This window comes from Scardinius erythrophthalmus (assembly GCF_964197995.2).
Source record: "Scardinius erythrophthalmus genome assembly, chromosome: 2".
NCBI lineage: Eukaryota > Metazoa > Chordata > Actinopteri > Cypriniformes > Leuciscidae > Scardinius > Scardinius erythrophthalmus.
Window position 1 is genome coordinate 21,508,486 of NC_138222.1, and position 24,751 is coordinate 21,533,236.

The 24,751-nt window shown below is 38.4% G+C and overlaps 1 protein-coding gene and 1 long non-coding RNA gene across 3 annotated transcripts in view; one reads left to right on the plus strand and one right to left on the minus strand.

Annotated features, from left to right (window-relative positions):
• On the plus strand, window positions 1-16,394 carry LOC308687204 (uncharacterized protein). Of its 2 annotated transcripts, none has more exons than XM_081359563.1 (7): window positions 1-140; window positions 1,553-2,209; window positions 2,283-2,328; window positions 2,769-2,860; window positions 3,694-3,804; window positions 3,878-4,116; window positions 15,961-16,394. In XM_081359563.1, the coding sequence occupies exons 2-6, from the start codon at window positions 1,611-1,613 to the stop codon at window positions 3,987-3,989; spliced, it is 960 nt and encodes a 319-aa protein (XP_081215689.1). In that variant the 5' UTR covers window positions 1-140; window positions 1,553-1,610; the 3' UTR covers window positions 3,990-4,116; window positions 15,961-16,394. The 2 variants fall into 2 exon arrangements, with proteins under 2 accessions (XP_081215689.1, XP_081215688.1); XM_081359562.1 differs by having other exon boundaries at window positions 43-140; window positions 1,680-2,209; window positions 15,961-16,383.
• LOC308687206 overlaps window positions 16,181-24,751 on the minus strand; it is a 14,800-nt gene continuing 6,229 nt past the window's right edge. Inside the window, exons 2-4 of the long non-coding RNA XR_014029710.1 lie at window positions 18,467-18,581; window positions 18,244-18,370; window positions 16,181-18,154 (exon numbers count right to left, since the gene is read on the minus strand). This is a non-coding gene — a long non-coding RNA (uncharacterized lncRNA). The remainder of the gene's footprint in view (window positions 18,155-18,243; window positions 18,371-18,466; window positions 18,582-24,751) is intronic.

Consider the following 24,751-nt stretch of genomic DNA (forward strand, 5'->3'; position numbering starts at 1 on the left):
GAAACGACTGTCAAAATACGTCATCAAGGTCACAGGCATTACTATCCGAGGGAAGATGAATCGATTCAACGAAGTGCGCACCAAAGTTTTAAACCGCCGAAATGGCAGATCAGCAGCCAAGCGCTCACTCCTCGTCTCAGGTAAGTTAATTTTTTTTTTTTTTTTTTTTATCTGACATGTTTAAGCAGGGGTCATCAAACTTGTTCCTGGAGGTCATGAGGTCGGAGCTAAACTCTGAAGGACACCGGCCCTCCAGGACCGAACTTGACGACCCCTGTGTTTAAGGGTTAACGTTAGTTATAACTAATAACAGAGAGGAGCAATATTACAGAGATAGTATAGTAAGTAAGATAAGCTCTCAGAGTACATGTAACGTTAGGTGCTTAAAGAAGACAGTTGTTTAGGAGGTCATCACTGCAGCCTGTAGCGCGATGAGATAGGGCTACATAAAAGAATGAGCAATTTTAAGTGTTGACTTCCTAACAGCCGTGTTACATGCACTGTACGTTAATACACAGGTCATGTAATATAAGTGTTCACTGTTTAAGTATTGAAGTCATATTTCATTTATCACTAATAGTCTGGTCATTTTAGGAAAAAAGGTTGAACAAATTGCAGCAGAAGCAAACTCAACTGATTTTGTATCCTCAATATGTCCCGAGTAAGGAAAAAAAAAAGCCCAGAAGAATCCAATTAGGGGAAAGTTTCGAAAAAGACCCAAATATAGCCCATTCATACGCCTATTCATTCTTATTCTCACGTGAATAGGGTAAAAAAATGTAACCTTTAGATATCACCATTAAAATTACTGAGTTGATTATTTGCATCAAGACAAACAAAAAATGTATTACAAGTTTTTTGAAATTGTTTGTTTGACATGGACAAACGGTGCATAATCTAATTATGTATGTGCTAATTTGCATAAATACCACAACAGGTCTAAACATTGGGTAAAGCCAGGTGAAAATGTCTTGTTGAATCTTGTTGATAACAGTAAAATACTTGATGTTAAGGTCTGAATGAAACCCATTTAGGCTACCCATGAGCATTAATACATAGAGGCAGGAAGAAGTATTTTACTATTACGTGTCAACAAGATTCAACAAGACATTTTCACCTGGCTATACCCAATGTTTAGATCAGTTGTGGTATTTATGCAAATTAGCACATATGTAATTAGATTATGCACCATTTGTCCATGTTAACAAACAATTAAAAAAACCTGTAATACATTTTTTGTTTGTCTTGATGGAAGTAATCAACTCATTTTCATGGTGATATCTAAAGGTTAAAAATTTTACCCTATTCACGTGAGAATAAGAATGAATAGGCTATATTTGGGTCTTTTTCGAAACTTTCCCCTAATGGGATTCTTCTGGGCTTTTTTTTTTTTTTCTTACTCGGGACATATTGAGGATACAAAATCAGTTGAGTTTGCTTCTGTTGCAATTTGTTCAAGGTTGACCCCCATTTTGGCTTAAAATGACTGGACTATAATAAAAGATAGAATTTTGTCTAAGTAATATTAATGTCAGTGTAATTTGACTTACAGGGACCGCTGATGACGCACCTACTAGAACGCCTCAGGTCACGAATAAGTGCAGTTTTAGATGGTCATCAGCTGGACTTGGACTATTTTCAGTATGTTATCAATCAAGAAGTGTTTATTTTGTCATCAGCCTCCACTATCTTTGATGTGCCAAATGGAGACCCTCATGGATTTACAACAAAACATTCATGCAGCTCTTTCCCAAGAGGTGGCCCCAGTTCTTACGAGGGAATGTGGTGGTGGACGAGGCCGACCAAAGTTTATTGTTTCTGAGGAAATGCTGTCCCGTCTCATAGAGATGTCTTTAGCAGTTTCTTGTATTGCGAACATTTTAGGAGTAAGCCAGTCAACAATCTTCCGCCGAATGCGTGACTTGGGTTTGTCTGTAAAAACTACATATAGCACCATATCTGACAATGAATTGGATAATGCCATTTTGGCCATCAAAAGAAGAAATGCTGGATATAGGATGATAAAAGGCTGCCTGCAAGCAGACGGACATAGAGTGCAATGGAACCGCATAAAAGAATCCATGCACAGAGTGGATGCCCCTGGAATATTGGAAAGGATGACACAGCTGGGGTGTATTGTCAGGAGGTCATATTTTGTTCAAAGTCCACTGTCCTTAGTCCATATTGACACGAATCACAAGCTCATAAGGTATGGTCTTATATTTTACCTACGAAAGTGTAATGTTATGCAATATTACGTTTAACATGGTTTTACTTTGAAGGTACAACATCATCATATTTGGTGGGATAGATGGGTTCTCACGAAAGGTAAACACATTTATTTCCAACTAGGGCTGGGCGATATATGGCATGACATTGTTATGCGCATCTCGTCAGTAAAGCTGGTTCCTTGATTAGTAGTAAATCGCCATCACCTGCTTTCAGATGGAGCGGCATTTACAACACAGAGCCGTAGTTAACTGACAAGCTGAGCCATATCGCATTAATTATCACGGACGTATCGCCTGCGATAATTAATGCGATATGGCTTAGCTTGTCAGTGAACTACGGCTCTTTGTACTGAAGGAACCGGCTTTACTGACAAGATGCGCCTAACAATGTCATGCGATATATCGCCCAGCCCTATTTCCAACCCAGTGGAATCTATCTATCAATAAATAATATTACTTATCTATCCATAATCTGACTATCTGTGTTTGAATGTATGGAATGCTTTAATGTATTACATTCATTCTTTTTTGGTATAGATCATGTACCTGGAACCAGCAACAAACAACCGTTCAAGCACTGCCTTATCATTCTTTCTCCAGTCTGTGCAAAAACATGGCTGGCCTTCAAGGTAGGAGAAAATTGTTTTTCTGCTCCTCACTTCCTGCCGTTTAGTTAAACCCTCATCCGTCCCTCAGGTCATTTTGACCCAAAACTGATTTTCCAAAAAATTATAAAAATCGTGTGTTAATCGTACCGGTCCAGGATTTCTTTACTTTTGTCATACTTGCACCAGGAATACACACACACAAACACAAAAAAAAAAAACTGAGTGGATTTGAGGAGTTTAAATGGGTGCAATAAAAAAAGTAACAAAAGGGTCCCTCATGGGTCATTTTGACCCACATAGGAATGAATGGAATTTACGAGAAAACTGCATTTTTTTTTTATTACTTTTTTTTTTATATACAAAATCTGAGACAAAGATTTATACCCAAATGAAGGGCTGAGACTACAGAATATCCCCAATGCAGAAAACACAAACGCACACACACACACACGATACACACACTCCAATAGAACATATTATAATGTTTCATGTTTCTGCTGGGATATGACTGTCATTTTTCCTCTTTTTTTTGACTTAACAGTTACATTTGAGAGACTGAGTTTATATCATAGTTATATTTTTTATATATTTTTTTATATATATTTTTTTTTTACAAAATACAGATTTTTTTTATAATATCCAGAATAAAAGGTAAATATAATAAAAATCACCCAAAAATAATAGAAAAACCTACATAAATATTTAGAAATAAATTATAAAAATGGAATCTAAGATTTCTGGCCCTCGGGTCATTTTGACGGATGAGTAAACATGAGTAAACATGTTTATTTGTATTTTCTTAACATTATGGCAGTCAAGCAGATTTAACCTCTCCCTTTACCCCTCCATTTCAGGGTCCGAGGTGATGAAGGTGTGGAAAATGTGGCAGTTGCAGAAACCATGTTTCGTGTGAAAGGGACTGGAAGAGGAAGCTTCATTGCTGGGAAAAGCGTACATAATCAGAGGTAATAAACAAGTTAGGATGTCACACTATCATGTAATTTAGTATTTTTAATCGATACATTTTGTATTCTCTAGAATTGAACGCCTGTGGCGAGATGTCTGGGTCAGCGTAACACAGCTGAATTACGAAATACTTCACAGCCGTGTTTTGTGGACATTATGTCTTCCTCCCACATCTGAAGCGTGACCTCCACAGTTTTTCTGAAGGCTCGGGCAATCATCCATTACGGTCTGAAAATGGGCTCACCCCTAACCAGATGTGGATAATAGGACACATGCACAAATCATCTGGAGACAATGAAGAGAGTTTTCAGGTTTGTTTTTTTAATTGATTTTCTATGCCTTCAAGTTATACAGGGCGTGCAGAATTATTAGGCACGTTGAGTTTCTGATCATATTTTATTCCCGATCATATTTTAGTCCCAGGCACATTTTGCCAATTCCAAACCATATTAATCTTAACTACTATTAATTTTGTATTTAATCATTTATAAGTGATATATAATTGTTCATGAAGGCTGGAAATGAAAAATGCCTTTAATTCAGGTGTGCAGAATTATTAGGCACGTTTTCTTTTACAGATAAAAAAAGAGATTTAACTCAGACTGAAAAGTCAAAAATTATTAAATCCCCATGAGAAGGATGCAATACTAATGCAATACTATAAATGGCAGTTGAGGCATGTCGTGGAAATTACTTTCACAACTTTAAATAATAATTGGAAGACAGCTGGAAATTTCAAAAGTTATAAAGATCTTTATTTCTTGCAAGAAAGGCAGTTCACACATCAGTCAGAGTCTGATATGGAAGGGCGCCGACTTCTCCTTTTTGCCCAGCTTATATACTCTTAACACATCCTGGTCTGTCTCAAAAGATCGCCTTAGTTACCTTAAAAGGAAACATCTCTTTGTTCAAGATCTCGTCTAACATATATTCTATCTAGACAGAGCAATATCACGTCTGCAAAAGTTTCCTGTTGTTTAGCTGCAGCTTTTTCACACATTTTGCTTATCTCTATTTCTATCAAAGCTGCGCACATACGTTTCACACTTAAAGTACACAATAGGTCACTTGAAGTACACATTGTCTCTTTGTTACTTAGTCTTCTAACCCAGAACATTTTGTCCCTGCAAGCTTATCTTAACTTATACATTTCTAAAACTTGGTTACATATCTTTAATAATGTACTTTAGCTTATATGATTATATTTCTTTAAATGCTTATGAGTAAAAATAAATGTTCAACGTTAACACAAGTTGCACACATCTGAAAGTACATCTAAATGTAAAATTTCCATTACAATCCACCCCATGTTCATTCAAAGAACATACCCACAATTTGACATTTACTTCTCCATAATCATAGTAATTTACAACAGGTAAATTTTCCCCATGGTCATTTCATTTCTTAGTCAAACTCATGTTCGTTCTCGTTCTCGTATACCTCATCTTTAGGCACTGTAACCTCAACTTCATCTTCTTCCCAACATTCTATTTCTAGCAATCTAATTCTATTTTCAGAAAAAAAAACTAATCATACCATAGTACATTGCCTTTTAACTTTGAATCAAGCTAAATTTTTCCTTTGCTAAATTTCGAATCACATTGATCTATTAGGCCTTTAACAGGCTGATACCTGCTCATTAACCATTTTTCTTAACCTTATTTTGCTAGCTTTTAGGCTATTGTTTTACTTAGATCTATTTAAGGATCTGTGTAATAAAATCTAACCAAAAAATAATATAATCTTTTCATTTTTATCTTTAGCACAAATATCAATAGTTGTATTATTTTGTTTCAAACAATGTCATTATTTTTTTTTTTTTTATTATTATCTCTCACCCAGCTGTTGCCATGAGAATAGCTTTAGCTGCTGATGTGCCATTTAATCATTAATTACCTATCCTAAAATCCTATTTTTCCAGAATTAACTGATGGACATAACATGTCCTTCCTCTATTTGTTGGAAATGCGGAATAATTCATAATGGATCCATTGATCCAGATCATTAAATCTGTAACTTCATTCTGAATTAAAAAGCTTTTTAGAATTTTGCTTTGAGCAAATATTCTATTTCACTGAAATGTCTTAACTGTTTAGATTCATTTTAGTTTTTAAATTGAACATTTCAACTGTGTTAAATTCAAATTCAAAAGTGTTACATTGTTCTTGGTCTAGGTTTTAACTTTGTGCTCCCTACCTAAATTTTTTCCCTGTTGAAGACCTTTCTCAACAAAACAAGTCCAGATTTCATTTCTGGAAGCCGGCTAAATAAGCAAGTACTGTTACTGTATTCCTAGATAGAATAGACCCGCAGTCACCTCTCAGATATCAAATACAGAAATTAGACAATACATGAAAGGAACATTTCAATAATCACACTGGTAACTTCTCTAACTAATAATCATCCATAAATTAAATATGTTTCCCAAAATCAATCACCTTTTGAAAGTTTTTCTTTTGCTATTTTAACAAATGGAAACACCTAAAAAATATTTAATTTAGTCATTCATTCATCGCTATAGAAGTGTACCCAATTATCTATTCGGACCTAGTCCAGCAAAGTAACTTATCACCCATTCTCTCATTAGAGAACAACTATTACAACTATTAAATTTCTTAGCATCTATGATATCTGAATTAGGGTTCTAAAACCCTCAAGTTTCTTCAAAAATAGTCCCTAGATTATTCATTATCTTTACAGTTATGTCCCTATTTAGAGTCCCTATACTCTACAGAATTTAGAGATTTTCCTCTTCTTAATTTACGTGTACCTGAAACATTTTCAAATTGATCAGTAATTGTTCAAATCATAGATCTAAATACTCAGTCCTACATTATAGTTTGATTAAACATCAATAAACATCACACAAAATTAATTATTCTGCTAAGCTTAAACCATTAGTTGGTCCACATCTTCCTTCAGATGTGTTGATCATCTCGTTGCCCCATGGACGTTCCATCTTCACCAGGGTGATTCTTTGCGAACCATCGCAATGGGCTTTCCCTCGCTGGCAAGGGAGGAAAGTTACTAGCACTTCCTTTGTCCCTCACTTTACGCTGTGCGTTGTCGTTGGTGTCGGCGTTTGGGGTTGCTGAGGCTGGTTGGTGTAGTTTAAGTCGAGATGCTTGGACGGAGGTGTCACTGCACCCCAGATGGGACCTTGTTTGTGGAGTGAACCACAAGAACAACCTGTGAATGGAGACCTTAAGTATTTTTGTTAGTGACAACATGTATCATGTCGCCAGACTCATCTACTTGTCTGGCCGGTCGTCCTTTTTTTTGATGAGACCTGTAAAATTTCATGTTAAACAGTAACAAGACAATATTTTATACATTTGAAACAGAATCAGTTCTGTTCGCTGAGATCCATCATGACATCCTGTAAAAAGTTAAATATGGGGTGGACAGGGCAAGCTTGCTTGCTCTCTGCCTTCCCAATGTTATACGCTGCGCAGGTGTGGCATTGTTTATTTCTGCCACAACAATAACCCAGCTTAGGATAGTTAGCCAAAATCCTCCATGGCCGTTATTTTATTGGGTATATTTTTTTCCCTGTTGGGTCATATTTTACCTGTTTAGATACAGCTGTTTTGATTGACATCATTTATGTCTCTGAACACCATAATTCACACACTCACTTTCACACACTCCACACACCCCTCTCTGGCCAGAGATTCATTCATTCATTCATTCATTCATTCATTTTTTGTCTGCCTTAGCAGTTTATGAACTGAATGGGGAACATATATTAGGAGTGGAATACCACCAAATATGAACGGTAACAAAGTTCGACGACGACAGAAACTACTGAACGTAGACACACTGTGGCATTCCCCTTGCGACAGTGTCTGAACGTTAGGATATAAATTTTCAGTTGTCCAAAGCAGTCGTAATGTGTTTGAGTTTAACACAGTGAATGTAAACCTAACTTTTCAAAATCAAATAGATTAAACACTTTTAAATAGAAATCGTATAGACCTACAATTGCAGTTGAGAGAATCCGTTTTAATTTCTCAAATGCAATTTCTCATTCTTTGCACAATTTCAATTTTCCACTTTTCCTCACTGTCTCCCAGGGATAACGGGATTCAAATTCTAGACACCTTCATATAGAAAGTATAATATTTAAACACGTGCAATTCATATAGTACTATTTATTCATCATTTTAAGAACACCTGTTGCTCGGTTTTATATATCTCATTTACATAAATACATAATTAAAGTCTAACTCATAAAAGTTTCTTCATTACTCAAAATTTCCTAAATATCACAGAATGCATATTCCTATTATTATGATTTATAATTTTATCAATTTCTTCATTCTTTTCCATTGTACTATCACACATCACTTCAACAGTTCTGATTCCCTTAATAGTTTTCCTTAGTGACTGTTTGTAAAACCCTGTGCTCTCAGATTGCCACACATTTTTGTTAGTGGTTGGCCACCAATCTTTTAGTGAGTCACATTGTTTCACAAAAAGCCCCAATTCTCTCCACTCTGCAGTCAGTGGTTTAGCTAAAGAGATGTGAGGGACGGCCCCCTCCACATCATACAGTGATGCTTGGCTATCAGTCAATTCAACCTTTACAGCACACCATTTATCGGACCAAACTAACTCTGAGGTTTTCAGTTCCTCAATCTCTAGTTCAGACCATTTTTCATCAAAAATTTCATCTGGCTCACTGCTAACATGACATGTGCAATGCAAATCACTTTCTTCCATGAAATCATGGTCAGGAGGCATCCTATTTGTGGCTTTGTTTTGCAGACCACACTGAGGAGTGCTCCGTTCAAAAACATATAATGTTTCAGTTGGCATTCGCACCATACTCATATCAGCAGTGAGGCCACTGTCATCACAATACAAGTTCAGCTTTAGTTTACACATCAAATCTCTTCCCAGAAGATTACAAGGACAGGTAGTAGTTACAAGAAAAGCATGAGAAAATGAGCGATCACCAATCTGACAAGACAAACCTGCTGTATATGGTTCCTTTACCAGATGCCCTGTGGCACTTCTGGAGGTTGCCCATTTTCCAGATAATACAGTTAAATCAGGCAATTGTTCATTTTTAATTACTGAGTTCGTCACTCCACTGTCAATTTAGAACTTAATTTTCCTACCCTCGATACTGATATCAATCATTGGTAATTTTGCAAATGCTTTATACATTCGTTCAGTGTCAGCAAGCGAATTTCTTCATTGCAAGAAACAGCAAGCACATTTTCTTCATTGCAAGGAGCAGAAAAAGAGATAAGATTAGACATATTTACCACCTGGGAGTCAGACCCTTCACCGTCGCTCCCCTCCCCCTCCTCCTTTCAATCTCCTTGTGGCTTTGGTGGCTGTTGGACCAAACCTCTCTTCTTTGGAGGATCCGGACAGTCATTTCTCCAGTGTCCTTTTCGCCCACAATTATAACAAGCTTCAGGGTCCATTGCGGGTTGGTCACCCATTCCACGTCCTCTTCCTCCTCTACCTAGTCCTCTTCTGCCACCTCTTCCTCCTCCTCTTGAGTAATTTTCCATCATCAACCCTCCCATCTTCAGCAGAGCCAGTTGAGTGTCTTTGTCAGTCTTTTTCTGTTTGTTCTTGGCTTGGTCTCTCAGCAGCTTTTGTTGATGCGCTGCGTGTCATTGGATTTCTTCCAGCCGCGCTTGGTGGTACCCCACACAAGACGTTTTGACCTTTTTCCCTATTTCAGGGTCCAGACCATCCAAAAAAACAGTTTTCAGATATTCTTCATACGTACTTATCTTTGATTGTCTGGCCTGTGCTTCTCTTTGGGTTGGTGAACATTTACGAACTTTGCAGATGGAGGAGTGTAGTCTGGAGGAGCAGAGGGCAGGGTGATCGAACCTAGCAGGCTTCGATATGGGTGTTTTGGTGGTCTTGCTTGCAGACTCGTTCCCTCTTCTTCTTTGTCTTCCTCAGGATCTTGACCTCCCATTGCTCCTGGTTGTCTTTGTGGTTCGTGGAGGGCCACTGCTGGTGGTGGTTGGTAGGGGGAGTAGGGAGCCGGACAGTGGTCGTCCTCAGCCAGGCGGGTTTTCATGCATCTCATTTCCTCAGAAGAATTAGAAACAGAGTTTAGTAAAGTTTTTCTGGCTTCCTCTGCCTTTGTCTCTCTACTACTTGCACTCTCTAATGGTGCTAATGCTGCGTTTATCTGTCTTCTTTGTCTGGTAATTGCCTCATTTAACCATACATCTATAATTCGACCATCAAAGTCATAATTATCTTTTTCTGTATATTTTTGGACTTGTTTTTGTCCAATTTTCCTTTGTCTTTTGCAGATGGCTTACACTCAGACATTAAACACACATTAAATCCGTACAATTTAATTAACTGTGGTATCCTATGATGCCACCCTGTTCCATTTTTCTTGGTCATGGAACAATAATTCCCTTTTGAGAAATCCACTGTCTCCAACTCTTTATCATTAACATTACCCATTTTTGCACTAATTTTACTCAACAGTATTTGTATTTCTGTATTTAAATTTTTCAGTATTTATATTTGCGTATTTGAATTTTTCCCCTGCGTGATCACCACACACTATATTTACTGTGTTAATTCTTCCCCCCAGCGTGGCCACCACGCCTGCCTAAATCCGTCAATTTAGGACTTTCAAAATGCCCACATCCGTCGATGCTAGGTCTTTTTCCCAAACAAGTGCCTTCTTAAATGTTCGAAAATTACTATCAGGCTTATTTCAAACAGCACCTTGTCTGGACGTTTGAGAAATTACTATCAGGCTTATTCTCAAACTCTGGCCCTTCTGGGAAAACAATTAACACATGGCATTTGAGAAATTACTATCAGGCTTATTCTCAAACCCTGTTTGGAAATTACTTTCAGGCTTATTCCAAACTCCTGACCCTTTTAGGAAAAATATTCAATACGCAAATAATTTTCTTATTTACTTACGTAAATAATTTTCCCTCACCGTCTTTTGCAGCTTGGTTCTTTTATTCGGGATCGCGTCCACCTAGGCCTGCCGTGGTGTCCACAATTCTCCCGTCCCTTGCATTTTTAGCGTTGGGGTATCGGAGCCAGAGACTTCTTGTTTTTGGGATGTTCAATCAATTGCTTCGTCCACGGAGGTCATCAGCTTTGCGAATCCCATCCTCGTCGCCATTTGTCGTGGAAATTACTTTCACAACTTTAAATAATAATTGGAAGACAGCTGGAAATTTCAAAAGTTATAAAGATCTTTATTTCTTGCAAGAAAGGCAGTTCACACATCAGTCAGAGTCTGATATGGAAGGGCGCCGACTTCTCCTTTTTGCCCAGCTTATATACTCTTAACACATCCTGGTCTGTCTCAAAAGATCACCTTAGTTACCTTAAAAGGAAACATCTCTTTGTTCAAGATCTCGTCTAACATAAATTCTATCTAGACAGAGCAATATCACGTCTGCAAAAGTTTCCTGTTGTTTAGCTGCAGCTTTTTCACACATTTTGCTTATCTCTATTTCTATCAAAGCTGCGCACATACGTTTCACACTTAACCCTCTGGAGTCTGAGGTGTTTTCTGGGCACTGGAGGTGTTCTGACATGCTCTGACATTTGTGCTTTTTTCAGTTTTTTATAAACATGTTAATGGCAAAGGTGTAAATTCACTCTATATAGCACAAACAGGGCTACCAAAATATGTGATCACCATGCATGTATATTTTTTTATTTTTAAGAGAATAATGCTTATGCGTGGTTATTGAAAAAATTAAAAATGAAAGTTGCTGAAAGAAGACCTCAAAACTCATAATAAATATGCATGAATAAGACTTTTGAGAAATGGATGTTCTTCCTTCGAGTTCTGGCTTCAAAATTATGTGAAAATAGTCTTGCTTTATCATTCAGATAAAACAATACATTGATTTAAATTGATGTAAAACAGGTTTTGCTTGGAAAGCCATTATTCGAGTGGGCGTGAACGAGGAGTGGTTTACACCTTGGAATACAAAATGTCCCACCCATTATGCATAATGACTCTGCATAATTAGCCATTCATTCAGGTGTGACTCTGACTGACTGAGCCACAATGCAAGGACAAAAAATTAGAAGAAGACTTATATTGACCATTTAAGATTTTGCTTATCTATCTTGTAAATATGTTTTGCTATTTTATTAAAAAGGTTACAATTACAACAATAATTAAAATTTCAACAATATTTCTAGTGTACTCTTTCTTTGTAAAAAAAAAAAAAGATTATAGGCCTACATTTTAGGCCTATCTATGTATTCATTAGTTTGAATATAGCCAAATTGGAACAGCTAACATCTTAGTTGATGACTTTATTTTATATACATATATAAAAATTGCTAAACAAAAGCTTATTTGATATATATATTCAGTATATTCTACAGTAAAAACTGTACTCAAATCTAGTCAACAAAATGTTGTCTTTCATATTTCGCCTGACTGTAACGTTGTTTTTATGAAATATTAGGGCATATAAATGTTAATTTGCAGTTTAATACGTATTGCTTATACAAATAGCCTACATTTTATTTCAACATATTTCAGTCGATTTTTACTCATCTCAGTATAGTAATACAGTTTGCTAAAACATCATCATTCATTCACACACGCGATTTAAATTTAAACTGTCTTTATGCGAGCTGTGGTAAACAGCGCGCATCTCTGCCGTTCATTCATCAAAAACAGAAACCCGATTCACGTGAGAAGAAAAAAAAAAACTTACAGTATTCCTCAGCTCGCTCCTCAATATACCCGCACTTCTGAGGTAGGCTACTTTTTTCATCAAAAGGTTATGTGGCAGTATATTCTACAGTAAAAACTGTACTCAAATCTAGTCAACAAAATGTTGTCTTTCATATTTCGCCTGACTGTAACGTTGTTTTTATGAAATATTAGGGCATATAAAATTGCAGTTTAATACGTATTGCTACGTACAAATACGTACAAATAGCCTACATTTTATTTCAACATATTTCAGTCGATTTTTACTCATAGTAATACAGTTATTCACACACGCGATTTAAATTTAAACTGTCTTTTTGCGAGCTGTGGTAAACAGCGCGCATCTCTGCCGTTCATTCATCAAAAACAGAAACCCGATTTACGTGAGAAGAAAAAAAAAACTTACAGTATTCCTCAGCTCGCTCCTCGATATACCCGCACTTCTGAGGTACTTTTTTCATTATTGTTATTGCTCACAGCGCTGCTGAGACGGTGTTAAAGTAATGATCTGAATAAACTGATATGTGGGCGTTCACAGGTTTGCTTGGATTGCCTCATTCATTTGCGTTTGAATAGTGCGCGCTCTCCGTAGGCGGAGTCACATTACATTTGAATTAGCTCTAATGAGGTCGACTGGAATCGCTCTCTTTTAATACAGATTTCACAACATGAGAATATTTGTTTTTTATATAAATTACTTCATTTAAGAGAAGAGAATTCAAGCTTCATGCCTGTATGTCTGTTTGCCTGTTTGACTGAGTATTCGCTGAGTTATTGTTCATTTTCGGATGCGTTTCAGAATGGACGACACTGGCAGATAGAAGGCAGAACTCGCATCACGTTTATTTTTCTTTATTTGGCAAAAAGCACAACACTTTGTTTTTATTGTGAGTATACACAAAAATAATACACATTTAACAGAATCGATTGATGTATGAAACTTGTTTTGTAAAATCAAAGTCAAAAGAGTATTTTGGGTCTCAATTCAACTCATAAGGAAAAAAGCGAGCAGATCACGCCGGCATGATCTCCGACCTCTGAGGGTTAAAGTACACAATAGGTCACTTGAAGTACACATTGTCTCTTTGTTACTTAGTCTTCTAACCCAGAACATTTTGTCCCTGCAAGCTTATCTTAACTTATACATTTCTAAAACTTGGTTACATATCTTTAATAATGTACTTTAGCTTATATGATTATATTTCTTTAAATGCTTATGAGTAAAAATAAATGTTCAACGTTAACACAAGTTGCACACATCTGAAAGTACATCTAAATGTAAAATTTCCATTACAGGCATGACCATTGGACAGTGAAATGCTCATTGGGTCAGCAGGGTCAGACAAAAACAGGTGGAGAAGAAAATACGCATGTTAACTACAAAAGAATTAAGAATTAAGGTGAAGAATTAAGTGTGAAACCATCAGGAACCCTTTAGTCTCCAGCACCACCATTTTCCAGAACTCCAACCTACCTGGAGTCTCCAGAAGTGTAAGGTGTCAGGATCTCAGAGACTTAGGTTAGGTAAAGAATCCTAAAAAATGACCCCCTCTTAAACGGACAGTATGGAATTTTTCGCCACTAGGGGACACTAACCTATTTACAATAACAAAGGCGTAGATTGATGACGCAACATTTGCTAAGAATTATGGATCTTGTCGTCAACATCAAGCCGACCGATCTAATAATGTTTATGGATGACTGAATACATCGATGCTTTTATCATGACTGTGATATAAAGCAGTTCGGGATTGCTAAGAGACAGCTATCAGCTCCACACGCGACGCGAGTCCAGCGGATATAAAAGGAATATGGACATTTCATTCTACCGAACTAACGTTACATGCAGAATTACTACTCACAGGTCAGTTTATTAGACAAATTAAACTTGTGAGGTAACACAGCGCTGTTTCACTTGGTCTAACATTACACTAGCACACTAAACTGCATTTGAGTGTGTTGAAATGTATGTGTTAGTTTGTCTGTATGAGACTAGCAGTAAGCTAGATCAACATTAGAATACCATACAGATCATATTCTGACATTTTATCATTGTTGAACTATATAACATTGATTAGTTTTATGTAAATGTGCTCACCTGTTTAATAAAGTACATGTAGGAGCGGTCGAAGTCTCGGACGTGGAGCTCTCGTTTATATACTGGCTATGGTATATAGATGCTCTCGGCATCTCGAAAACACAGCGCTGATATTGATTCTCGTTTTAGTTCTCCTTTTTTATCCAAAGTCTGCTTGCCATGGTCCATAATGTTTGAACGAAACAACAACAGCGTGCAAATAGACATTGCGAACTACACATTTGTCCACGTCTGTCGCTTTGGTTACTATCAGACGGCTCTGGTTCATAGCTCTGGTTGCCATGGCAGCACGAGCGGAAACCAGGGACAACGCGGATATGACGCCATTGACGGCGACAAAACGGAAATAAATAAACGGGACGTGTCTTCGAATTAAATTACAAATTTCTCCTGGTTTGAAAGTTGTTGGAAACAGTCGGGATAATGTAAGTACACAACTAAAAAAAATATAACAGATATTGTGATTTTTGCTATTTTTAAAGCAAAAAAGTTACATATTGTGCCTTTAATAAGAATCACAAGCTGAAGTGTAGTAAAATACATGAAGACTGTTTTTTATAGGCTTTATAGACAGACAGATTGAGAGTGACTCTTGAAGGACCAGCACCACATCCTCTTCTACCACTGTTTGAAGAATTCATCTACCAGAAACTGACAGTAAGTTTTGGGAGTTCATTTTTAGTCCATCTCTGCAAAATAGACTTCAGGGTAGGAGATGGACTAAAAACTAACTAAATATTAACTCCAAAAACTTACTGTCAGTTTCTGGAAAATGAATTCTTCAAACAGTGGTAGAGGAGGATGTGGTACTGGTCCTTCAAGAGTCACTCTCAATCTGTCTGTCTATAAAGTCTTCATGTATTTTACTACACTTCAGCTTGTGATTCTTATTAAGAGGGGGTCATTTTTTAGGATTCTTTGCCTAGTCCAAGTCTCTGAGATCCTGACACCTTGCACTTCTAGAGACTCCAGGTAGGTTGGAGTTCTGGAAAATGGTGGCACTGGAGACTAAAGGGTTCCTGATGGTTTCACACTTAATTCTTCTCCTTAATTCTTAATTCTTTTGCAGTTAACATGCGTATTTTCTTCTCCACCTGTTTTTGTCTGACCCTGCTGACCCAATGAGCATTTCACTGTCCAATGGTCATGCCTCAACTGCCATTTATAGTACTGCATTCGTATTGCATCCTTCACATGGGGATTTAATAATTTTTGACTTTTCAGTCCGAGTTAAATCTCTTTTTTTATCTGTAAAAGAAAACGTGCCTAATAATTCTGCACACCCTGTACTGTCAAATTGTGCTTTTGCATGATGCGTGAAGTATTTTTCATTTTTTTTCATTTAAGAATTTGGAACTGTTTGGAACAGACTGGGAGACGTTTGATAGTGTGACAGATGATGTTGGAGTTCATGTTCCAGAAATTGAGTGCCCACTCACTCCTGCTCTGATGGAAACAGTAAAATCCATCTTTAATCCTCTTGCAACATCTGACTGTTATGGCAGAGATATTTATACATCTTTGGTTCAATATTTTGAAAGTCTTTAAAATACACAAACAACTGTGTGAGACCATTGTAAACATTTATTTTGCAAATTGTGTATATATTTTGAAAACTGTAACAAAGCAGCACAATGAATGAATTATGAAAACTAATTTGTAAATAAATTCAGAACAGTTAATGATTTTGAGTTGTTTCTTTAACATGAAAATTCTTTCAACAAATATTGTCAATGGAACAGTTTTACTTATGTCAATAAACAGTGATTCAAAGAGAAGCTGAAAGTTGCTGTTTCAACATGCTTTCCCCACCAAATACATTTAGGGTGTACTCACACTAGGCACGGTTGCCATGAACCGGGCCCGAGTACGATTGTCCCCCCTCCCCACTCCCCCTCTGGCCTGCACTCACATAGGGTTTCAGCATTCGTGCTGGAGCATGCTTACGTCATTATGGTGCGACGGTTTCGGGATAAACAGGAAGAGCGGCGCTCTCACTGAACACAATGGAGTCCATCGCTCTGTTTACTTTGTGGATAATTTTGAGTCCAACAAGCATTGCACCTCTGCCGTAGACCAAAGCGACCCTTTCCCCGCCATGTTGGTTTTGGAGTGTCGCAAAACCGTCATGTCACGCGTCCTGTTCCGTGCTCCAGCACGGTTAGCGCTCACACTGCATGTGAACCGCGCCCGAGTCCAACTGAACCGTGCTCTGGCCAACCTTTTCCAAGCGGGCCAGGGCCGGCTAATCGAGCCGCGCCCGGGCACGGTTCGGAGCACTCACACTAGTCAAACGAACCGCGCTTTGGTGGTCAAACGCACTCGGGCACGGTTCAAACTGGCTAGTGTGAGTAAACCCTTAAACATTGTCAAATGACTCCCCATATTTCATAGCTATTTCCATTATGTTTTTAAATTCATCCAGTGTTTTCAGGTGAGCTGTAGGAAACGTAATTGTGCGAGTACATGCGCTTACAGTTGGAAAACACACAGTGGGCCCTATCTTGCACCCAGCGCAATTGACTTTGTACACCGACGCATGTTTCATTCCTATTTTGCACCCGCGCAAAGCGCGCTTTTCCCTCCACAGAAGCACGTCGCTAAACTAGGGAATGAACTTGCGCTCCCTGGGCGGTTCAGCGCAAAAAAGGAGGCGTGTTCCGGCGCAAACAATCCCTGGTGCTATTTTACTGTTCCATAAAACAATTGCGCCACTGGCCAGAAAAAACCTAGTCTAAAGTCAGTGGCGTGTTGCGCGTTGTTCATTATGCTATTTTAAGGGCGCATGCTTGACCATAATGTATAGCGTGCACAACGCGCATACACTTTGATTCTCTAATCTACACAGAAGCAGCAGTTTTCATTTTTGCAAATCATATTACGAACGATAGATAGATAGATAGATAGATAGATAGATAGATAGATAGATAGATAGATAGATAGATAGATAGATAGACAATTTATTATAAAAGCATACATCTAGCTTACACATTTACCCACATTATTATATACCTGTTTAACCGAAGCTAATTTGGGTGTGTTTCTCCATCCCCAAAGTCACTTATCTCTCTTTTACAGCCGTGACGAGAGCGTTGCTCTCCTCGGCTGTGAACCGCTCCACGTGTGCGCCTGGCAAATCCGCCGTTATAATAGCAATACGCCAAGGAAAAAGCGTGTCTGCTCTTAAAGGGAATGTGAGATGACGCTCTGATTGGTTTATTTCACGTTACGCCCAAACCACACCTATGAATAATGAAGCTACTTCAGACCAACCCCTTTTAGATTTGCGCCGGGCGCAAGAGTCATTTTTTCCTTAATAGCAACAGCGCCGAGACCCGCCCACAAAGTTACTTGCGCTTTGCGCTTTGACACTTGCGTTTCAGATCGTTAAAATAGGGCCCATGGTGTTTTGTGTCACAGTCGTGATTGAACTTCACAGTGATGTTGAAATCCTTCTGGTCACTGGGGAGAATAGGCTTATGTCTCTGGCCTGTCATCCACTGCATAACTTTACCTGCAGTCATTTGTTCAGCTTCACGGTCTTAAAAACAGGGAGGGATGGAGGCTTAAAGTTCTGTTAATCTTGTTTTCATTCCACTAAGTATGTTGTGCTATTATGATAATACATACCACGATCCTCAACTTCCTGTAGGAAATCTTGGAAAAAGTTCATTACATTTACTTCTTTGGTGTATTTCACAGAACCTTTGTCACTAAACACAGGGTGGCAATTCTCCAAAATGAAGCCTGCATCCACCTTAAATAAAAGAGATAGTGTTAGCATTTCTATATGCCTGTCACATTTAAAGGCATAGTTCACTTTGAAATTAAATTTTGGTATGTTTTAGCTTACCTCAAGGGCATCCAAGATGTAGGTGTCTTTGTTTCCGCAGTAGTTTCAATTTTGATATGTTTAGGTCAAACCGTTCTCGTCTGTCAGTCATATAATGCAGGTCTATGGTCACCACCTCAAAGAGCATGCACAGAGAAGTCCAAATTAAACAATTCCCCATCGTAAGTACACATTGATGGCCTAAGACACGAAACGAGCGGTTTGTGTGAGAAAACGAACAGTATTTATATCGTTTACCTCTTGTACACAACCAAGTCCAAGTGATCTGAGGGCGCGCGTTCTGGCTTAGTCTGCGCAAGACTCGATATAAATACTGTTCGTTTAACCTAAACAACTTCCAAATGATTTACGAATTTCAATGAGGGAAACATATTCCTAAAAATTTGAATTGTAAGCATTAAAAACAGGAAAAGACCGCAGCATTAACACAATCGATGCCACGTGGGCTACAACAACAATACTCACAAGCCATCCGCTAGCGTGGCCATGACCGAAATGACCCGCGCCTGACAACAAAGGCTAGCGAGCGTGCGCGAGAGAGAGAGAGCGACGCAATCACACTTCCTTAAATAACTTCCCACCTGGTTCCCCCCGGATATACGCTCAACAGCGCCATCCCCAGTACGGAATAGGAAAATACATTGACGACTGTCACATTCTTCCCCCCATGGAGAAAGATCCCCTAATAATCTGCAACATTAAATAGATATATGCTCATCAACAGGGAAATGTCAATACACGAAACCCTACAACAACAACAGCATAGAGCACTAGTTCCTGCCTTCAACATTTAGATTTCAGTCTTTTATAAATCATTGGGCCTTGCAATATGGAGTGCTAATTAATCCAGGACACAATTTGATCAATATTAAAACCCTAGAAAATCCTCATCATCTGACTCCTCAGTAAAAATTTTCAAGACTTTCTCCCTTTCCTTAAGATCAAACTCTGCAGCGGCGGGAAAGGCAGGCTTCAAATTGCACACATGGACTGTACGCAAGTCCTCTCCATTGTCCTCACGCACAACCCGATAATTTACTGGACCTAATTCTTCTACAATTCAATAAGGCCCAATCCATTTTGCTGCAAACTTGGCTGCAAATTGTTGAGAGGCCTTGGAAAGGGGATGTGCTTTCGTCCAAACCCTATCTTTCCTGGAGTAAGTCACATTCCTACGACCGGCATCATAAAAACGTTTCTGTTTCTCCTTAGCTCGAGACAAGTTCTTTTCTACGATCTCCTGCAAATCTTTAAGAACCCTGAGACTAGTCTGGTGTGGTTCTAGAACACGTTCAAAAGGTCCTTCTTTTTTTTTCTTGCAACCTTCTTTGCAAGAATAATTCTGCTGGGGAGTATCCAGTACTCTCCTGAACAGCAGAATTGATAGCATACCTCAACTCTGGCAAATAATGATCCCAATGATTATGCTCACCAAACACGTAAGATGATATCCCCTTAACGGTCTGATTCACACGTTCTGTGAAATTGGTTTGGGGATGGTATGCTGTTGTCAATTTTTGCACCACTCCCCACCTGCTACACAGCTCCCGCAAAATTTCAGAGGTAAATTGAGGACCTCTGTCCGACAACAAAAATTTCGGAGCACCCCACCGTGTCAATATTTCCTTCCTTAGCGTCTGTGCAATTGTCACAGCAGTAGCTTTTCGAAGTGGAAACAACTCCACCCAATGGCTATAATAATCTACTACCACCATTAACTGGGTGTTACCTTGCGTACTACGAGGCAACGGTCCCATAAGATTTCCCAGAACAATTCCCATGGTTCATGTGCTTCAGTCTGCTGTAACAGGCCCGCTGGTTTACGACACTCAGGATTACATTGTTGACAACTGACACAATTTTTAACAAACTCTGAAACATCCCCCCACATCTTTGGCCAAAAAGCAACTTCCATTAACCTTTTTTGCGTCTTATACCGACCAAAATGCCCACTTAACGGGTTGGAATGATATGCTTCCAACATAGTCTGGCGAAGGATCTGTGGGACATACACTTGGAAATAGGTTCCCTTGGAAGGATGAGTCACCTTCCGGTAAACCTTGTCCTCTAAAATAACAAATCCAGAACCAGACTCATCAGGACTCTGCATATTATCAACTATACTCTGATATACTCTTTGGACTTCTACATCTTGCTGCTGTGCTGTCCAGATACCCTCGTCAGAGAGAGGAAACTGCAAGACCAGACTATCTGAGGTTTGCTTAGTATAAGCAGCAACTATTGGAGTAGAGTCAGGGTTACTAATGCGGGACAAAGCATCGGGATCACTGTTAAGCTTTCCTTTATGGTATTCAAGAGTAAATTCAAACTCTTGCAATTTCAAAGCCTAACGAATCAGGCGAGAGTTTGCCTTGGTAGTGTTAAACACCCAAAGGAGATACGCATGATCAGTCACAACAATAAAAGACTTGCCCTCCAAATAATGCCGCCACCTCTCGACCGCCAAAACTACAGCCAAACACTCCCTCTCTGTGGTGGAATAATTCCTTTCTGCACCAGTAAGTGTACGGCTTGCATATGCAAATACTTCTTCAGTCGTACCAAATGTAGATGGTCGTTGACCAAGAACAGCACCCAAACCTGTTGAACTAGCATCTGTATAAACTATAAATGTGCAATCATGGTTAGGGTGTCCCAGTATTGGTGAAGAAGAAAGGTGCATTTTTAAATTCTCAAAAGCAGCCTGACAGTCAGCTGACCACTGGAAACGGACTCCTTTTCGTTTCAAGGCGTTTAAGGGTTCGGCAATAGCTGAAAAATTAGGGACATACCTATGATACCATCCACTCATCCCCAAGAACCGCTGAAGTTCTTTTAGATTTTTTGGTACAGGGAAGTTCTGGATCGCCTCTGTTTTAGCAGGATCTGCTTTCACCCCTTCGGTGGTCACCACATGGCCAAGAAACTTAATTTCTGTTAAACAGAAACTTAATTTCTGAGGTTTCAGAGTTAATCCTGCCTTTTGTAAACACCCCAAAACCCTCTGGAGATCTTGTATATGCTGACTGAAATTTGGTGAATAAATGACTATGTCATCTAGATAAACCAAACAACACTGTCCTAAACATTCAGCCAACACCCTATTCATGAGCCGTTGAAATGTGTCTGGTGCATTCTTCAAACCAAAAGGTAAAACCTTGAATTCATACAACCCAAAAGGGGACACAAAGGCAGTCTTAGCCATACTGTCTGGGTCCATTGCCACTTGTCAGTACCCGCTGTTAAGATCCAGAGTACTGAACACCTTGGCTCCAGCAAGTGACTCCATGCATCACTTTCACTCACAGCATTTAATCGTCGATAATCGACACAAAACCGCTGGCCTCCATCTTTTTTAGGAACCAGTACAATAGGAGATGCCCAAGGAGAATGAGATGACTGAATAATGTCTCGTGAAAGCATATCATCAATTTGATCCTTAACTATTTCCTTTTTATGTACTGGTAACCTATAGGGCTTTTGCGCCACAACCACATCTGTACGGACAGCGATCTTATGCTGAACCAGATGAGTTCTACAAAGAGAAGGAGTACATACTTCAGGATGATCATACAAAAGCGTAAAAAGAACATGAGATTCTTTGTCTGGTAAATTACTCTCATTGACTTTGCTTTGCACTAGCTCGACAAGATCTGTAACAGTTTTTTCCTGCACATAGTTCTCCATATACCCACTCCCTGACCACTCAAGCTGGACAGGAGGAACAGAGGAATAAAGAGAAGCAGTAGGTTTACAATCCACAGGTGGTTTACAAGACCTCCAAGAATCTCCCGAAGTAATTGGAGGCTGAAAGGGGAAAACACGATTTTCCAGGTCCCCTGAAAAACTGTACAACTAATCTTTAATATTAAGCTGCAAACCCGTCAACACTATAAAATCTAACCCCAGCACCATTGAATAGACAAGTTTCTGAGCTGGAAGGACTACTGTAGGAACCGGAAAATGCAAATCATGCAAATAAAAAAAATCAAGCATTTTCTGTCCAAGAGGAACAGTAGCATCACCATTAGCCAGATAAAGTGGTCCTTCACGCCATACATCAAGTTGCTCCTTAGGTCCTTTCATCTTGTTCCATAAATCAAAATGCAATAATGTGTAGGTGGCCCCTGTATCTACAAGCGCTTTCCCAGTGCAGTTCCTCACAGTTAAAGGAACAACTAACTGTTTAACCCCCTGAGGTCGACGGTATCGCCGGCGATACCAGCTCGCTTTTTTTTTATCAGTGTAAAAGAAACTCATGAATACTCTGTTGACTTTGATTTTCCATAGGAGTTCTATACATCAATCGATTCTGTTAAATGTGTATTATTTTTGTGTATACTCACAATAAAAACATAGTGTTGTTCTTTTCGACAAATAAAGAAAAATAAACACGAAGCGAGTTCTGCCTTCTCTCTGTCCGTGTAGTCCATTCTGAAACGCGTCCGAAAATGAACCATAACTCAGTGAATACTTCTCACACATACACGTGATATATGTCTTTATGAAGCTTGAAATCTCTTCTTTTAAATGAAGTAATTTATATAAAAAACAAATATTCTCATCTTGTGAAATCTGAATTAAAAGAGAGCGATTCCAGTCGACCTAATTAGAGCTAATTCAAATGTAATGTGACTCCGCCCACGGAGAGCGCACGCTATTCAAACGCAAATGGCTGAGGTAATCCGCGCAATCCTGTGAACGCCCCCATCAGCTCGAGAAAACCAAAACACAAGTTTATTCAGAACATTACTTGCTTACACCGTCTTGCAGCGCTGTGAGGAATAATGAGGAATACGAGGAATACGAGCTGAGGAATACTAGTAAGTTTTTCCTTCTCGGGTTTCTGTTTATTGACGAATGAACGGCATGCGCTCTGTTTTTTCTCCATTATGGACGCGAGCTCTAAAAAAAACACTAAAAGACTTTCAAACTTTCACAGAGACCTCAAAACAAAAAGTACAAATCCTTTCTTTAAAACGAATTTCGTTTTGTATCAATTGTATCTTAATTTTAATATTTTTTTCATTAACAACTTTCCTGGATTTAAAGTAAATAAGCCTATCGTCAACGAATGATGATGTTTTAGCAAACTGTATTGCTATACTGAGATGAGTAAAAATCGACTGAAATATGTTGAAATAAAATGTTGGCTATTTGTATAAGCAACGTAAACTGCAAATTAACATTTATATGCCCTAATATTTCATGAAAACAACTTTACAGTCAGGCGAAATATGAAAGACAACATTTTGTTTAGTAGATTTGGGTACAGTTTTTACTGTAGAATATACTGCCTCGTCAAATAAGCTTTTGTTTAGCAATTTCTATATATAAAATAGCCTAATATTTTTGTCAAAAATAAAGTCATCAACTAAGATGTTAGCTCTTCCAATGTTGGCTATATTCAAAGTAATGAATACATAGATAAAATGTAGGCCTATAATCTTTCTTTTTTTTACAAAGAAAGAGTACACTTGAAATATTGTTGAAATTGTAATTATTGTTGTAATTGTAACCTTTTTAATAAAATAGCACAACATATGTACAAGATAGATGTAAGCAAAATCTTAAATGGTCAATATAAGTCTTCTTCTAAATATCTTTTGTCCAAGCATTGTGGCTCAGCCAGTTTCACACCTGTGTGAATGGCTCATCATTATACAGAGTCATTATGCAGAGTGGGTGGTAATTCAGGTGAAAACCACTCCTCGTTCACGCCCCCTCGCATATTGGCTTTCCAAGCAAAACCTGTTTTACATCAATTTAAATCAATGTATGGTTTTATTTGAACGATAAAGCAAGACTATTTTCACATAATTTTGAAGAAAAAACTATAGGCGACGACATCCATTGGTCAAAAGTCTTATTGACACATATTTACTATGTGTTTTGTGGCCTTATTTCAGAAATTTTAGTTTTTAGTTTTTTCAATATCCACGCATAAACATTATTCTCTCAAAAATTAAAACATGTACATACACGTGGCTCACATATTATGGTAGCCCTGTTTGTGCTTTATAGAGTGAATTTCCACCTTTGCCCTTAATATGTTTATAAGCAACTGAAAAAAGCACAAATGTCAGGGCATGTCAGAACATCTCAAGGGCCCAGAAAACCGCTCAGACTCCAGAGGGTTAAGAGCTACATGGCCAACTCTCTTGTCCTGTCTGCTACTAGTTGGATCTTTCTTTTCAAGTCGTTGAACATCATAAGCAGATACTACACCTCGTTGATGACTACGACCCTGGGGTTCTCTACCACCCTGTGCGTGCCCTCCAGAGT

Bases quoted from the DNA above. Each gene is read 5' to 3' on its own strand.
- LOC308687204 (XM_081359563.1), top strand. From the start codon at position 1,611: ATGGTCATCAGCTGGACTTGGACTATTTTCAGTATGTTATCAATCAAG. The intron at 2,210-2,282 runs GTATGGTCTTAT...TTTACTTTGAAG, and splicing joins ACGAATCACAAGCTCATAAG to GTACAACATCATCATATTTG. The intron at 2,861-3,693 runs GTAGGAGAAAAT...CCTCCATTTCAG, and splicing joins AAACATGGCTGGCCTTCAAG to GGTCCGAGGTGATGAAGGTG.